Source organism: Schistocerca cancellata, chromosome 5 (assembly GCF_023864275.1).
Source record: "Schistocerca cancellata isolate TAMUIC-IGC-003103 chromosome 5, iqSchCanc2.1, whole genome shotgun sequence".
NCBI classification, from domain to species: Eukaryota; Metazoa; Arthropoda; class Insecta; order Orthoptera; family Acrididae; genus Schistocerca; species Schistocerca cancellata.
In genome coordinates, this window is record NC_064630.1 from 368,078,746 (window position 1) to 368,097,594 (window position 18,849).

At 41.4% G+C, this 18,849-nt stretch overlaps 1 protein-coding gene across 3 annotated transcripts in view; it reads left to right on the forward strand.

Annotated features, from left to right (window-relative positions):
- The window catches only part of LOC126188248 (uncharacterized), a 455,739-nt gene that overhangs the window by 391,667 nt on the left and 45,223 nt on the right, over positions 1-18,849 (forward strand). For all 3 annotated transcript variants that reach the window (XM_049929807.1, XM_049929809.1, XM_049929808.1), the window contains 2 exons: positions 5,089-5,220; positions 5,312-5,494. In XM_049929807.1, coding sequence (XP_049785764.1) covers positions 5,089-5,220; positions 5,312-5,494 — 315 coding nt within the window. The remainder of the gene's footprint in view (positions 1-5,088; positions 5,221-5,311; positions 5,495-18,849) is intronic.

Here is an 18,849-nt window from a genome sequence, read left to right on the forward strand (position 1 = left end):
GAGTAAAAAGCTCGTCTTACATATTTACTGATGCAGAGGTTATGGCGCCAGTATTTATCTTTGTGCCAGCAAAGCATGCCTGTGTAGCGCTACATATATTCGACGGCAGAAGTTAGTTGTGGCGGCACCTACCAACATTTTTCAGAACTTCCGCTTACTTTGCACTCGATTCTAAGCCGCAGGGGTTTTTTGGATTACAAAAACCGGAAAAAAAGTGCAGCTTAGATTCGAGTAAATACGGTAAGCCCCGGATGGCTTGCCATGAAATGCAACAAAGCAGCTTGTAGAATGTCATTGACATACTAGTGTGCTGTAAGGGTGCCACAGCCAACAACCAAAGGGGTCCTGCAATAAAAAGTAATGGCACCCCAGACCATCACTCCTGGTTGTCAGGCCAATTTCCTTCCACCAGGTGAAAACATGGCTTTGCAAACAGTCATAATGTGAAATTTTTCCTGTTTTGACATCAGTGCACTGTTTTCACTTGTCGACACACATGTTGATTTCTTTCGTAAAGTGACTTTTAGTGTAAAGGGTTAAGAAGCTTAAAGTTTTCCATACAAAATGCAATGGCTATGGAGAAGAAAGACTGTGCACTGCTGGCAAAGTTGTTTTATCGCAACGGCAGCAGTTGCAACAGTGCATTGCACTACTATCACTAACAGAAATAGTTGCAAAGAACCCTCATGTCAATAAATGAGCTGAAGAATATGTTTAATAAATCTGAAGAAAGAGGTGGATTAGGTGGTGTCGGAGGTGGCCAATTCCCATGGCTTTTGTTGATGAAGTTGCTGTAGCTATAGCCGGTCGTGCAGCACATGCCTCACATTCTACAGCCAGTGCTCAAGATGTGTCATAGGAATTATCTCTCTCCTGATCAACAGTTCAAAAGATTTTGAAGTATATTTTGCACTAGTGTCCCTACAAGGTTCAGAATGTGCACCAAATGAAGCCCCAAGATAGACAACAACTCTGTGAATTTGCCCCTCAATTTTTGGCACTCATGGAAATGGATGGTATGTGGTCGGGGAGTATTCTTTGGATGGATGATGCATATTTTACTCTGCACTGTGTCTTGAATGCACAGAACTGTCGCTTATGGGGTTCTACTCCACCACATGTGCAGGAACATCCAACACCCTCAGCTTATATGACTGTGTGGTGTGGTTTCACAAGCGTCATCATTGCTAGTCAATTTTTCTTTGGGGAGCTGACACTTCACATGGTCTAACAGTTGCACAGTGACATCTGTATGTTATAAGTACCTCATTGTGCTAGAATGTAGCTGTGTCCACATCACTATTTTCATGAAAGTTGGGGCAGCACAACATGTCACTTGTTTGGTGAAAGACTTGCTTTGAGAAACATTTGGTAATAACCGCATCATCTCAAGGCAATTATTAGATATGTGGCTTTCCAGACCTGCTGGACTTCTGGTTGTGAGGATATATGAAAGATTGTGTGTCAAGGATGTATCAGGCCTCTTCCTGATCTGAAAGATAGCATACGATGAGATATCACTCTGATTACACCAGATATGCTGTGAGCAACTGTCAACCATGCCGTGTTACGAATGCAGCATGTTGCTGAGTTGGGAGACCATATTGAACACGTCGTAACTTGTGATCCTATCCTCGTAAATGTGCCAGGATCACCTTTATCATGTGTTTGATTATCTTCCTCTTTTCCTGCACCCACACCACATTCTGACTGCTTACGGTGATGCAGAAAGTGGAACTTTTTATCAACATACTCCATGAGCACACCAATTAATGAAAATACTTATTATGTTTCATTGTACTGCTCTATGTGCAGCCTGCATTGCAGAATTAGGTACACCATATGCGTAATTATAACTGTGTGGTATGTGAGAAGTTTGTTATTACCTCTTAAATGAAAATACGTTTCGAATTTGTTTACTTATTCCACATCCATATGCGTATTTACATAGGGGACATGAAAGGAACATTAACTTATCTCTCCTTCTTTGTAACTATATATTATATATCCTTGTTTCATGATATGATATACATACTACTTGATTATTTACTCATTTTGGATCTATGGAAAAAAGTATCTAATGTAATCTAATCTTCATCTGTTGAAAAGTTTTATTTGCATTTGTATTCTGCAATCACTTGTATCAATCTCTGCCATTTTTGTATTAATGTGAAGTTAGAAGGCAGGAACCATATTATGATTTTTTGCAGTGAAATAAGTTTGGAAGCTCAAAATCTGTGTTTTGACCTTCTGTTTTTCATCTTTCATTTTGTTGCCAATATGATCACTGAGTGACTGGAGAGATGTCTTGATTTGTTTGCTGTATTTACACAAACCCAAAATTTCAAAGGATTTTGTCAGATCAGTTGGCCGAATTTTTCATTTGAATTCGCCAAACGCTTTTTGCATTGTCACCTTGTGCTCATTTTGGCTTTTTTTCAGATTATGTTGTCAACTTTGACTTCAGTTACATCTGTGGTGAAGCTCTTTTTGCATTTGTAGCAACTTTCTAACATTGCTACTGAACCCTGATGGTTTCCCATCTCTCAAACCTCGTTTGGCATGTACCTTTCTGAAACATATTGTACAATATTTTCGAATTTTACCCATTGGTGCTTCATATCTTTGTCCCCAGTGATGAATTTTTATGTTGACTGCTCAGATAATCTGCAAACTGTTTGCCACCACATTTGTTAAGGAAAAATATTTCCTTACCTTTCTTAACATTGTTTTCAACATCTGCAGTCATTGATGTTATAACAGCCTTATGGTCAATGAGTGTTTCTCTGCACTGACTTAGTTGAAATGTATGTAAAAAAGGAAGGAAGACTGGAGTTTAATGTCCCATTATCAGTGTGGTTGTTAGAGAGGGAGCACAAACTTGGATTATGAAAGGATGGGGAAGGAATTCAGCTATGTTATATTTGAAAGGAACCATCCCAGAATTCACCTGGAGTGCTTCAGGTAAATTACAGAAAACCTAAATTTGGATGGCAGGATGAGGGTTAGGCTGTTGCTAACCTGTTGCTCCCATAAGTTAGTTCTCTAACTAATCACTAAAAGTAATTTTTAGTAAAGACCTTTAGAATAGTCTCACTCAGATCCTTGTCACAGCTCTAGTTCTACTGATGTGGATCTCTCAGTCAGTAGCTGTCGAGTTGAAACCTCCCTATATAACAATAGCATGATCATTAAATTTACCTGTGATGTATTCCAGGTTTTTTTCTTAAATATTCCAGCACTACACGTACTGAGGCAGGTGGTCTATAAATGTTTCAGCTGTCTTTGATGCTCACATTGAACCCGATTTTTTCATATTCAGATCATGCAATAACCTCACTAAATGTTATCAAGTTTTTTATGGCAATAAATATGCTATTACCTATGGTGCCTAACTGATTCTTGTGATATAAATTGCACTCTGAATTTTCAGTCAACTTTCAAGTCTTGTTTCTACCTGCTTCTCGTTCTAGTACTACAGAGGAAATTATTATCTTCAATAGGTGAAACATTCATGCAGTTAACTAATACCACATCAGCATTACTTCTTTCTGATCTGCAAGGATGAATATTCTCTCCTGTGATTAACATGGCAGAAATATATCTATCTTCGTTCGATTATGGAATATACAAGTAATTCTTCATCAAGCCTATGGAAGGGTTCCTCTAACCTAAAAAGAGCATTTGCATAGTACACATACTCTGCTATCCAAGAAGTCATTTCCTCAGTTTAGTGCTTGCCTGGCCTAAGGGAGTTACAGTTCTTCAACTGATTGTGGAGGGTAAGAAATCTGTGTCTGAAATCGTTGCAGAATTGTCTTTGTTCTTGTTTAAGCCCTTCATTCAGTTAAGAACCAGAGAACTGTGTTCTGTCCTCACTGCAGTGCTACAAATCATGAGCCACACTGTCACCCCATGTCTGTGGGATGTTACCATAAGACAATCTTCTATGGAACCAAAGATGATGGCAGAACCCAGGGATTAAGTATCATTCACACTAACATGAACTATGATTTGCAGCTGACTGCACCAAATGCTCTTAAATAGAGCTGCTGATTGAGTTTCTTCTAATTCTTAAATAAGATTTCTTGGCAACCGTGATTGCAAATTGGTCTTTTTTGTGACCTGTGTACTATTTTTCTGAAGGGCTCCATTATGTGGGTAATGTTGAAGCAGTGAATGGCTGATGTACCCGTCTTCTGCACTTGTTTGGACAATTGGACAAAGGCTCAACAGTCAGGGCATTTCATGTTCTCTCAGACATGCTATCAACAGTGGGGAGTACCTCATACCTGTTGATAAGGTGATAAGTTGTAAGCCATGCGACCGGTACCAACATTTGCCTTATGCTCTGAGATATGCAAAGCCACCACTGTCCACCAATCATCCTCGGGTGATAACAAAGCAGTCATGTCACACAAATTGGTAGAGGCAGTGACTTAGCTGAGATATTACAAGCAGCTCCCAGCAACCAGAAATAAAAGTCATGACAGCTGCTCTGTAGATAACATAGAGGCTACACTAATAAAGTTATCATCTACAAAGAATAAAATAAGATAATAGAAATAACCTCTGGTAGCTTTTAAACAATGAGCACTTATACAAAAAACAAAGGTTGAAACTGCTGTATAAGCACTGGGCATTTAGTCTATCACTTTGCACACAGCAGGTAACCAAATGTTACCTTGAGATCTGATGCAGTACCATGTGTTATTTAATGTTACCTGCTTGAAACTGAATCAAATGACAGTGTCAGTTGTAGCAGCATAAAAATACACTACAGAGTCAACTACACATTAATCTAGCAATTTTAAACACAGAAAAATTAAATTAAGAGCACTAAATATGAATAGAAATCAGTTAGTATGTTTTTGTAAAGACAAGCCCATATTATCTCAAATAACTGATGTTACCTTGATAATAGTAATAAGTTACAGACTGGTGGGACAACTGTATACAGATAAAAAGATGTATGTGCAGCAGATAGAAATCTCGAAATTTTGGAATATTTATCCACTGTAATAAAATTCTGTTTCAGCAACAGATGTTTTTGATCCTGCAAAATGTTATAATAACGAAATATTTCAGGTGATTTAGCAGAGGAAGAAGAAGTTCTTCAGTGGCTTATTACGCAGAAGACTGAAGACCGTATTGAACTTATAACAAGAGTGATGCTGGAAGAAATGGTTGAAAAAACTCAGTATTTAGCAGTTTATTTTTGTGAGTTTGCACATCAGATTAAAGACACATTTTTAAAAGTTATTGCTATATTAAAATATTACTGAATTAATGAGCTGTTTTCTATTTGAAGATAAGGCAAGCTGTCACATCTGTGATGAGATAATAGAGGGCCTGGAACACATAGATGATGAATGTGATGTCTTTGGCATACATATGGTCAAAATTCTAGATCCACAACTAGCCAAGAGGTATTCAATAAAAACTTTTCCAGCACTGGTGTATTTCAGAAATGGAAACCCTTTACTTTTTGAAGGTATGTCTTCAAAATAGTTTAAATGCATGATAAGTCATATTTTTATGGAACACTTATATTTCTCTTTTCCTTTTTTCTTTTCTTTGACTTGGTTTTATTGTTTTTTCATTCTTATGCATGTTTAGCATCCTGACCAACATTTGGAAACTAAGTTCATGTAAAGTGAAACTGTCATACTACATCTACATCCATCCACTGATAATAGCATAGCAACTGTTTATGAGATCTCTGTGACATTAATAATTAGCTGTGTGTATTTCCCTTTTGTAACTCATTTGAAAACTACCTTCTATCATAATAGAGCTAAAGCCAGTATGAAAAACAGACTACTAAAGAGGAGAGAAATATAAAAGTTGAAAGAAGAGACAAAAAAAGAAGAGAAAATATACTTTGCCTCCTTGGTCCTGGTTCGGAATCAGGTTATGTACTCTGGCAGTAAGATATTCATAAGAAATATGGAATCCCTACCAGTTCAAAAGAAAATTAAAAACATACCTCATTAGCCACTCTTTTGTACAAATTATCTGAATATCTAGACATTGAAAAGTTTGTTTAACTACAAGGCAAGTAATAATGTTGAAAAATCCAAGATGGAAGAGGGACGATATTATGAAAAGGATAGATTGCTACTCACTATATTGTAGGGATGGTGGTTTGCAGATAGGCACAACAGAAACACTGCTAAATAGGTAAGAGTTTGTTCAAAAGGCCTTCTTCTGGAGTAGAAAATGGGTGTGTGCTGTCTGATCCAGAAGAAGGCCACAAGCTTACTTGTATTTTTTGGTCATCAGTCTACTGACTGGTTTGATACGGCCCGCCACAAATTCCTTTCCTGTGCTAACCTCTTCATCTCAGAGTAGCACTTGCAACCTACGTCCTCAATTATTTGCTTGACGTATTCCAATCTCTGTCTTCCTCTACAGTTTTTGCCCTCTACAGCTCCCTCTAGTACCATGGAAGTCATTCCTTCATGTCTTAGCAGATGTCCTATCATCCTGTCCCTTCTCCTTATCAGTGTTTTCCACATATTCCTTTCCCCTCCGATTCTGCGTAGAACCTCCTCATTCCTTACCTTATCAGTCCACCTAATTTTCAACATTCGTCTATAGCACCACGTCTCAAATGCTTCAATTCTCTTCTGTTCCGGTTTTCCCACAGTCCATGTTTCACTACCATACAATGCTGTACTCCAGACGTACATCCTCAGAAATTTCTTCCTCAAATTAAGGCCGGTATTTGATATTAGTAGACTTCTCTTGGCCAGAAATGCCTTTTTTGCCATAGCGAGTCTGCTTTTGATGTCCTCCTTGCTCCGTCTGTCATTGGTTATTTTACTGCCTAGGTAGCGGAATTCCTTAACTTCATTGACTTCATGACCATCAATCCTGATGTTAAGTTTCTCACTGTTCTCATTTCTGCTACTTCTCATTACCTTCGTCTTTCTCCGATTTACTCTCAAACCATACTGTGTACTCATTAGACTGCTCATTCCGTTCAGCAGATCATTTAATTCTTCTTCACTTTCACTCAGGATAGCAATGTCATCAGCAAATTGTATCATTGATATTCTTTCACCTTGTATTTTAATTCCACTCCTGAACCTTTCTTTTATTTCCATCATTGCTTCCTCGATGTACAGATTGAAGAGTAGGGGCGAAAGGCTACAGCCTTGTCTTACACCCTTCTTAATACGAACACTTCGTTCTTGACCGTCCACTCTTATTATTCCCTCTTGGTTGTTGTACTTATTGTATATGACCCGTCTCTCCCTATAGCTTACCCCTACTTTTTTCAGAATCTCGAACAGCTTGCACCATTTTATATTGTCGAACGCTTTTTCCAGGTCGACAAATCCTATGAAAGTGTCTTGATTTTTCTTTAGCCTTGCTTCCATTATTAGCCGTAACGTCAGAATTGCCTCTCTCGTCCCTTTACGTTTCCTAAAGCCAAACTGATCGTCACCTAGCGCATTCTCAATTTTCTTTTCCATTCTTCTGTATATTATTCTTGTAAGCAGCTTCGATGCATGAGCTGTTAAGCTGAATGTGCGATAATTCTCGCACTTGTCAGCTCTTGCCGTCTTCGGAATTGTGTGGATGATGCTTTTTCGAAAGTCAGATGGTATATCGCCAGACTCATATATTCTACACACCAATGTGAATAGTCGTTTTGTTGCCACTTCCCCCAATGATTTTAGAAATTCTGATAGAATGTTATCTATCCCTTCTGCCTTATTTGACGGTAAGTCCTCCAAAGCTCTTTTAAATTCCGATTCTAATACTGGATCCCCTTGTTGTTGTTGTGGTCTTCAGTCCTGAGACTGGTTTGATGCAGCTCTCCATGCTACTCTATCCTGTGCAAGCTTCTTCATCTCCCAGTACCTACTGCAACCTACATCCTTCTGAATCTGCTTAGTGTATTCATCTCTTGGTCTCCCCCTACGATTTTTACCCTCCACTCTGCCCTCCAATACTAAATTGGTGATCCCTTGATGCCTCAGAACATGTCCTACCAACCAATCCCTTCTTCTGGTCAAGTTGTGCCACAAACTTCTCTTCTCCCCAATCCTATTCAATACTTCCTCATTAGTTATGTGATCTACCCATCTTATCTTCAGCATTCTTCTGTAGCACCACATTTCGAAAGCTTCTACTCTCTTCTTGTCCAAACTATTTACCGTCCATGTTTCACTTCCATACGTGGCTACACTCCATACAAATACTTTCAGAAATGACTTCCTGACACTTAAATATATACTCGATGTTAACAAATTTCTCTTCTTCAGAAACGCTTTCCTTGCCATTGCCAGTCTACATTTTATATCCTCTCTACTTCGACCATCATCAGTTATTTTGCTCCCCAAATAGCAAAACTCCTTTACTACTTTAAGTGTCTCATTTCCTAATCTAATTCCCTCAGCATCACCCGACTTAATTCGACTACATTCCATTATCCTTGTTTTGCTTTTGTTGATGTTCATCTTATATCCTCGTTTCAAGACACTGTCCATTCCATTCAACTGTTCTTCCAAGTCCTGGATCCCCTATCTCTTCAAAATCGACTCCTGTTTCTTCTTCTATCACATCAGACAAATCTTCACCTTCATAGAGGCTTTCAGTGTATTCTTTCCAGCTATCTGCTCTCTCCTCTGCATTTAACAGTGGAATTCCCGTTGCACTCTTGATGTTACCACCGTTGCTTTTAATGTCACCAAAGGTTGTTTTGACTTTCCTGTATGCTGAGTCTGTCCTTCCGACAATCATATCTTTTTCGATGTCTTCACATTTTCCCTGCAGCCATTTCGTCTTAGCTTCCCTGCACTTCCTATTTATTTCATTCCTCAGCGACTTGTATTTCTGTATTCCTGATTTTCCCGGACCATGTTTGTACTTCCTCCTTTCATCAATCAACTGAAGTATTTCTTCTGTTACCCATGGTTTCTTCGCAGCTACCTTCTTTGTACCTATGTTTTCCTTCCCAACTTCTGTGATGGCCCTTTTTAGAGATGTCCATTCCTCTTCAACTGTACTGCCTACTGCGCTATTCCTTATTGCTGTATCTATAGCGTTAGAGAACTTCAAACGTCTCTCGTCATTCCTTAGTGCTTCCGTATCCCACTTCTTTGCATATTGATTCTTCCTGACTAATGTCTTGAACTTCAGCCTACTCTTCATCACTACTATATTGTGATCTGAGTCTATATCTGCTCCTGGGTACGCCTTACAATCCAGTATCTGATTTCGGAATCTCTGTCTGACCATGATGTAATCTAATTGAAATCTTCCCGTATCTCCCGGCCTTTTCCAAGTATACCTCCTCCTCTTGTGATTCTTGAACAGGGTATTTGCTATTACTAGCTGAAACTTGTTACAGAACTCAATTAGTCTTTCTCCTATTTCATTCCTTGTCCCAAGCCCATATTCTCCTGTAACCTTTTCTTCTACTCCTTCCCCTACAACTGCGTTCCAGTCGCCCATGACTATTAGATTTTCGTCCCCCTTTACATACTGCATTACCCTTTCAATATCCTCATGCACTTTCTCTATCTGTTCATCTTCAGCTTGCGACGTCGGCATGTATACCTGAACTATCGTTGTCGGTGTTGGTCTGCTGTCGATTCTGATTAGAACAACCCGGTCACTGAACTGTTCACAATAACACACCCTCTGCCACACCTTCCTATTCATAACGAATCCTACACCTGTTATACCATTTTCTGCTGCTGTTGATATTACCCGATACTCATCTGACCAGAAATCCTTGTCTTCCTTCCACTTCACTTCACTGACCCCTACTGTATCTAGATTGAGCCTTTGCATTTCCCTTTTCAGATTTTCTAGTTTCTTTACCACGTTCAAGCTTCTGACATTCCACGCCCCGACTCGTAGAACGTTATCCTTTCGTAGATTATTCAATCTTTTTCTCATGGTAACCTCCCCCTTGGCAGTCCCCTCCCAGAGATCCGAATGGGGGACTATTCCGGAATCCTTTGCCAATGGAGAGATCATCATGACACTTCTTCAATTACAGGCCACATGTCCTGTGGATACACGTTACTTGTATAGCAGTCTGTTTTGTTGCACCTATCTGTGACTCAGTATCTCCACTATATGGCAAGTAAAAATCTACCCCCTTCATAATACTGACAAGTAACAGTTTTTGTTATAAAGCTGTATGATGAGTAAAATACTACTAAATCAAAGTCCCCCGCCATATTTATCTGTCGGTATGTGAAGGGTAATTGCAGGATCTACTATAGAGATTTTTATATGGTTTCTGTAGTAGATAGACTAATGTGTAGGGAAGGTTTGTGTGTATAATTTATAAATAATTTGAACAAATTGGCTGAACAGTGATTACCGGTAGCTATTTTTCTGTCTGTATGTAAAATAACTACTGTAGGGGTTTTGCTAATAGATAGACTGATTCACAAGGAAGGTTTGTGTATATAATGTATTCATACTGTGCCAGATAAGTCGTATGGCTATAGGTACTTATTGCTACCCATATGAAGCTGGGGCAGGTTGGTAGTATACAATAATTAGAGATCAGTACATATTATTGATGTAAAAAATATTATCTATGAAAAATGCCATTGCAATCATGTAAATATAATGTTAGCAGTTTTATTATTAATTTACCTAGCTACATATATATGGCACATGTGTGAGTTGCATTAAGCACTCTAGTGGCAGTTTATTGTTAATACAGCATACAGATGTTACTTTGTCTTATGGTGATGTATAACATGACTCGTTCAAAATCCCTGAAGTGTCCCCTTTTTGATGGTAACTGTGGAACATGGTGAATGAATGCATGAAAGAGGAAGAATAGAGAAGCAAAGAGGAAACAGGAAAATACAAAGGAAGGGTGATGCAGAGATGCACGAAGATGCACACTTGAAGATACAAGAGAATGAGGGTGATACAGACTGAAAGAGATAATAATGTCCAAAGATAAGGGGGAAAAGGATGGACAAAGGTTTGCCACATAAACAGAATTAATGTCTGAAAAGACTATTGCTATCATGCAAACTGTGATAGCCTGAATGCTATGCTACATGGAATAATTGATGAGAAGTTATTTGTTTCGACATCAGTACCAGTTATTAATCTTCAATTTTGCCTTGTGTTGGCATATTTGTACATGTTTTCCTGTCACATATAATTGCAGTTGTGGGTGTATATCTTGGACAAGAGTGTTTTAGCAAGCTTACAGGAGATATAAAGCAAGAACTCACACATTCAGAAATAAGTTGCAGGGCCAAATCACATCATTTTCTGAAATCTGAATTGAAATTCCCTGTTGGCAGTCTGCACTATTGAAACTTTGTAAAACTTGTTACTGATCAAACTGCAGTGATTATATTGTAACTGCACAAGGATGTATGCCTCATACACTGTTCGTTTTCTATTTATTGGAACAATAATTTTACAAATTACAGTCTGTCCTAATAGGGAGGAAGGTCCTTGTGGTCAAATAACATGAGTTCAGGGTTCTCCTTCATAAGAGGGTTGGTGGATAGCATCCACGAGTCCATTGACTTGGACATTCCACTGAATGTAATGATAATTAATATTGACACTAAACAGATAATGGAAATTCCTGCAATAAAACAGAAATTGTTTATGTTTTATAGTTCTGGCATATTTTTAGAAAAAAATTATTTCCTTTCTGTATATGTGTGTGTAGACTGTTCAGGGGGAGTCCACTAAAAGAAAAATTGAGGAAAGTAACATTCTAATAAACAGAATGTAAAGATTTCAAATTTTCAGTGTCAAAGAAATAAGATATCTATGGTAAATACAGCAGTAAAAATATCGTAAATTATCTGAATAAAGTGAAAGTAGGATAAATATTTTATACATGCACAGTATGATAGAGACAATTTCGTGAACCAAATTTTTAGGAAGAGCTGGAATGAGCATTGCACCTACAGCACTGCATACATGAAAACTGGCATTAAAATAACATTAGTAGTCACAATACATACTGCAAATATACTTTACAATCAGAAAAATAGTGAAATGTAGTAAGTAAGCTATCACAGGAGCTAGGGTAATGTTGTAGGCATAATGTTATGAGCACTTAATAAAACTGAGACATGATGTGAAACATATCTGCATATTGTCATTGTGGCTGTTAAATGTGACTGAAAGGCAGAAACAGAGATATAGTCTTCCATCAGTGTGTTACACTGAACCCATTACACAGTGACACATGTTGAAAATTGCAATTATTAACTCACAGACATCAACATGCCACTCTATTCTCTGTCCTGATATGTTTATGATTTGCTTACAACTTGTATAGTCATTTTGACAGAACATACATTGGTGATATATTTTCATTCAAAGATGTAGTCACAATTTTGCAAGTAAACTGGTGTGTCACACATATAAATTTTGCACTCTTGTTTTACATTGTTTCCATCTTTTATGGGTGGAATGTGTATTTGTTAAAACCAGTTCCAGCCCTTAGCTTATTACTGAAGCCCCATTCACACTAGTTACCTGTTGTGACTCGCCGATTATTTAAAGTGCCGCCGCGCAATTACACACGTCCTCTATGTGCGGCGCTGGCTGCCAGCCAGGCAGCAGCTGCGCCACCTAAGTGGCCAGCCGAGCAGCGGCCGCTAGACTGAGACTCAGTGTTTGATCGAATGCCGACTTGTACACAGGTCAACTTACTCAGTGACTTATATGTGTGTTGTGTTGTCCGATTTATGTGTTAAATTTGAAGATATAAAATTGGCGATGAGGTAGTGGATTTTTCCTTTTCACCGTTGACTCACAGGGTTCCATGGCTACTGTCGAGCAGCTCTTGCAAAATCTCCTTGAACAGCAAACGCTTCTAACAGTGGTGATTCGCGATTTCATCGCAGCGTCCAATGCGGGGCATTTCTCGTCGTTCGCTGTACCTCCTTTTCCACCTTACGACGAGACGGCGGAGGACTGGTCTGATTATGAAAAACGTCTTCGACAGCACTTCTTGGCATTTCATGTCACGGACGAACAACCATGTAAGTCTCTGTTCCTTTCCTGGATTTCACCTCAAATGTATCGGTTGTTGTCGCAATTGGCTCCTTTGAAGGATCCTGCGTCTTTGTCCTTTGCTGAAATGTGCTCCCTTCTGTCTGTCTATTTTCAAAAGCAAACGCATGTAGTAGCCTCTTGCGTTGCCTTTTATCGCTGTCACAAACAACCAAATCAGTCCTATCACGCTTGGGCTGCTGAACTTCAAAGCCTCAATCGAAAGTGTCACTTTGTTACTGACGTTCACAAAGAATCCTATGCTGATTCCATGGTACGGGATGCTATTATCCGGTCGGCGCCCGACAAAGAAATTCGGCAACGTGCCCTTCAGTTGGCGAATCCGACTCTAGATGAAGTTCTCTCCATTGCGCAGTCTTTTGAAATTTCTCGCACCGCTGGGGCGCAAATAGAGGCGTGGGGTGACGTCGGGGAAGTACAACCTCTGTGCGCTGTTGACGACGCGTGCGGCGCGTCCCCGCCGGCCGACGTGGCCGCAGTACGCTCCCACGCGCAGCCTCGGCCTAGCCGTAAACAACCCACTAAGAAACTGCAGCAAAATCCCCGGCAACTTCCTTCATGTCGCGGTGTTTTACGAAACATTCACGCGAGGATTGTCCCCAACGTTGGGATGTGTGTCACAATTGCAAAAAGAAAGGTCATGTGTCTTCCGTTTGTAAATCCGACCGCATACATGATGTTCATGAACATGACGCTGATTCTGATTCTGTGTTGTCTGTCAATTGCACTTCTTCCCTTTCAGGGAAGTTATTCCTCACTGTCCAAATCCTTGGTCGAGATGTTCGCATGCAAGTGGATACCGGTTCTGCTGCCACTATAATTAATTCTCAGACGTATCTTCAGCTGGGTTCTCCACTCCTGTCCCCTGTCACTCGGCAATTACGGACGTACAATAAACAGAAGATTTCTCTCTTGGGACAGTTTAATGCTGAGGTATCTTACAAATCCGTCGTCCGCACTGTTCCCATATTTGTGGTCAACCAGAGCGCCGCAGAAAATCTTTTTGGTTTCGATGCCTTTCGCGTTTTTGGGTTCTCCATAGATGACTCTGTCAATATTGTCTCTGATGCTATTCCTTATGCTCAACTGGATTCCTTGTCGACGACATTTTCGTCCCTTTTTTCTCCTTTGAAGCTCATATCACGCTCAAACCCACTGCTCGCGCTAAGTTTTTTCGGGTTCGGCCCATTCCTGTGGCCCTTCGTGATCGGGTAAAACGGGAGTTGGATCGTCTCACTGCTTCAGGGGTCTTGCTTCCTGTCACTTCCAGTGAGTGGTCCTCTCCTGTCGTTGTAGTTGCTAAGCCCAATGGTGATATTCGTCTCTGTGGCAACTTTAAAGCCACTGTAAATGCTCAATGCCTCATCGACACTTACCCTATGCCCCGTCCTGAAGAACTGTTCACTAAACTCGCTGGAGGACAGTATTTTTCTAAAATTGACCTGTCGGAAGCTTATCATCAACTTCCTCTCGACGCTGCTTCCCGGCAGTTTCTGGTCCTTAACACGCCTTTCGGCCTCTATCAATACCAATGCTTGCCATTCGGGGTTGCTAGCGCCCCTGCTCTCTTTCAGCAATTCTTGGAACAATTATTGCTCCCTGTCCCGGGGTGTATTAATTACATGGACGACATTGTTGTCACTGGCTCCACCACTGAAGAACATCTTCAAAATCTCTGCACACTTTTTAATGTCTTACAGACTGCCGGTCTTAAGTGTAATCTTCAGAAATCACAATTTTTTCAGGCATCTATTACGTACTTGGGGTTTCAACTCTCTCGGGATGGTATTCGTCCGCTTCAACACACTGTTGCTGCGATCGATGCCCTTCCTCGTCCTACATCTGTTAAGGAACTGCAGGCTTTCTTGGGGAAAATAGCATACTATCACAAGTTTTTACCGTCTGCGGCGTCGGTGGCTCAGCCGTTGCATCGCCTGTTGCATAAAAACGTGCCTTTTCACTGGTCCGCGTCATGTGATGTGGCTTTCCGGAAATTAAAGACTATGCTGAAACAGGCCCCGTGCCTGGCTACTTATCGACCTGGCCAACATCTTGTTCTTGCCACAGACGCCTCTCAATACGGAGTCGGTGCCGTCCTTGCGCACCGTTTTTCTGACGGTTCGGAACAACCCATCGCTTATGCCTCCAAAACGCTCACGGATGCCCAACAAAAGTATTCTCAAATTGAGAAAGAAGCTTTGGCCATCATTTATGCTCTTCATAAGTTTGGTGTTTTTCTCTATGGCTCAAAATTTCATCTTGTTACGGATCACAAACCGCTTGTTTCCTTGTTTCATCCATCAACATCACTTCCCGACAAGGCTGCACACCGCCTCCAGCGTTGGGCTCTTTACTTGTCCAGTTTCAATTATGAGATTCATTTCCGGCCAACGGCTCAACATGCGAATGCTGATGCTTTGTCTTGCCTTCCCATGGGTCCTGATCAGGCATTCGATAGGGACAAACTTTTGTGTTTCCACCTGGATGTTGCCGAGCAGCGGGTTGTGGACGGGTTCCCCATCACTGGGGACAGGCTGGCGGCTGCTACGGGTTCTGACCCTACCCTCTCCCGGGTTTAACGCTGTATTCAGAAGGGTTGGCCAGATCGCCCGTCCGCTAAGACTTCTGATCCGTTGCGGAACTACTACGCTTTGCGCTACCGCCTCACGGCTAGGGATGGTGTTATCCTCCTCTCCACTGACAATGCTTCGCCGCGTGTTGTGGTACCTGCGTCTTTGCGTGCTTCGGTCTTGCGCCTCCTTCACCAGGGGCACTGGGGTGTGTCTCGCACAAAATCTCTGGCACGCCATCTTGTGTACTGGCCTGGCATCGACTCTGACATCGCACACATGGTCGCTGCCTGCGGCCCTTGTGCGTCACAGGCCGCTGCCCCGAAGTCATCTTTGTCACCGTGGCCTTCACCTGAGAAGCCCTGGGAGCGCATTCATGCTGACTTTGCGGGACTCTTTATAGGTACTTATTGGCTCCTCGTAATTGACGCCTATTCTAACTTTCCTTTCATTGTCCGTTGCACGTCACCTACCACCGCGGCAACCACCAGTGCTCTCACCCGCATTTTTTCTTTGGAAGGCCTCCCCTCTACTCTTGTTACTGATAATGGTCCGCAATTTGCCTCTTCTGACTTTGCGGATTTTTGTGCTCGTCACGGCATTACGCATGTCACGGCCCCGCCGTTCCATCCACAATCCAACGGTGAGGCTGAACGACTGGTCTGCACATTTAAGGCTCAGATGCGGAAACTTCTGACTTCTTCTGCTGCTGATGACGCGCTTCTCCAGTTCCTGGCGTCTTACCGTTTCACCCCCATGGGCGATCACAGCCTGGCTGAGCTCTTACATGGCCGACAGCCCCGCACGCCTCCCACCTCACGGCCGCGGGTGCCTTCACTTGGCCGGTTCACCGCCGACGACCTCGTCTGGGTACGGGGATATGGCAGGCTGCCAAAATGGAGCCCGGGCCGCATCTTACGACACCATGGCAGATGCCTGTATGAAATCCAGACGGACACGGGTGTTGCAGTGCGTCATTCGGACCAGCTTCGGCCTCGGGTGCCAGCAACGCCTGTTCCGAATGCCGCCACACCACCTTTGGCTCTACCTGATGCTCGGGATCTTGGCATCTCTCAATACTCACAATGTAGCCCTCTCACCGTCATTGCGATGCCAGCACCAGAACGGACGCCACCAGGAGACGTGCCCATGCAGGAACCGGAGGACCGTCCTCTATCAGAGTACCTCTACTCGCCTCCTCCTCCAACAGATGCCAACACATCGCCCATGTCTCCTGTTATATCAACTGGACTTGCCGCAACGGGCAGATTGGTGCAGGGGGCCCCAGCAGATTCAACCCCTATGTCTCCTGTCATCTCGACCTGTTATCATCGGGGACACTTCCGTCCGTACGGGAAGCCTCCTCCTCGAGACTTTACAGCGAGTCAAACGACGCCTATGGACGTTAGCCATCTCCAGGACACCTCCATCAAGAGCAGTGCAACAATTTCAAAGGGGGGCAAAGTGTTGTGACTCGCCGATTATTTAAAGTGCCGCCGTGCAATTACGCACGTCCTCTACGTGCGGCGCTGGCTGCCAGCCAGGCAGCAGCTGCGCCACCTAAGCGGCCAGCCGAGCAGCGGCCGCTAGACTGAGACTCAGTGTTTGATCGAATGCCGACTTGTACACAGGTCAACTTACTCAGTGACTTATATGTGTGTTGTGTTGTCCGATTTATGTGTTAAATTTGAAGATATAAAATTACCTCAGAAGTTTTGCATTTTATTGTATTTTTGCTCAAAAATCAATTTTTTCGTGATATTTCGTGTACATGCTGTAAATACTCATGTTTGGTGACACATAAGGTTCCTGGATTCTTCTAACATGGTATTAATTGATGTACCTTACTGCATATATTACCCTTCTTGGCTTTGTATCCAAAATATGTAGCAAAATTTTGATGTAGTACAAGTTATACTACTCCACACTTCAAGTCTTTCAGTGTTTTGTAATAAGATATTCTCCCTATCAGTCTCATTCTTCTGATGTGAAGATACTTTTCATTACTTTATGATGTTTACAATCTCTAAAACCTTCAAATTAGTGGGTTGTGTACCATTCTAATTTTCTACTTTAGTAGAAAAATACATCCATGAAATACAACAGGTGTTATAATGGCAATGGTACATATTTGCGAATGCTATACCTTTCAGTTGAAATCTGCTGTGCTTGTTCTTTATTTACATCTCTGCATGGTATCCATATACTTGTGAACGACTACTGTTTGAGATGTACTGACATCATATTTTGCATGTGTTTCCTGCATTCTGTTCTAACATGAAACATGTATTACACAAATATTTCACTGTTCTGTTGCTTTACCACAAAACATTAGTGATTGCCTACTTTTGAATGGTAAGGATTATACAGTATGTGAAGAAACTGATTTAAATGGTTTTTGCACTGTTATGGTGTTGGTCATTTTGTGGCATAAGTCCTTATTTTTGCAAAATTCTTCAGACTTGATCCACATACTTTCCCCCTTTTTGGGAAGATAAGGTACCAGTTTTCCACTGTGACAAGTCATGTGGTCAGCTGAATTTCATCTAGATTGTGCTGATGGTTTGCAAGAACCAAGTCTTTTCTAAGAATTGCTGGACATATGCTGTGTATAATTTTTGTGCTTGTAGTCTACAGTAGGTGCACATGCTCATCTCCTTGATTGTAGATGGCAGCAACATACACACAGAGATACATGCCTGGATTACAACATTAGATTGGTAGTAATTGGTGTCTGTGTGGAAGACAGCACAAAAGCAAAGAGTGACAAGTAGGACTGACAGCAATTGTTAGGTGGAAGCTGGGCTTTGGACAAGACTGTCACTTGACTTCTGTCCACCATTGATCATCATGTAGACTGCCTCCAGTGAGACAACAAAAGAGAAAAGTGAAGGGATGAATAGTACCAAGTTGTGGGTACTAATGTCAGCAGATTCTGCTTTGGTTTCAATTATGACCATTAGTGAATGAATGTGAGCGAACAGCAGCATCAACGGTCTTGTATCAGGGAGTGGCAAATGGCATCACTTGTTGGTTGCTTATCCTGACTTTATACCTCAGGTGTTAGTTGAGGAAACATTAATCATTGCAGGTTACATCAAGAATGTGATCAAGCCTATTTCATAACCATTCCTTTGTCAGAAAGGTGTTCTCACCCAGCAGGAAACTGCTCATGGATACCCAATGGGCATTAATCAATGTTAGTCAACTTTCCTGACCCAAATGAGAATGA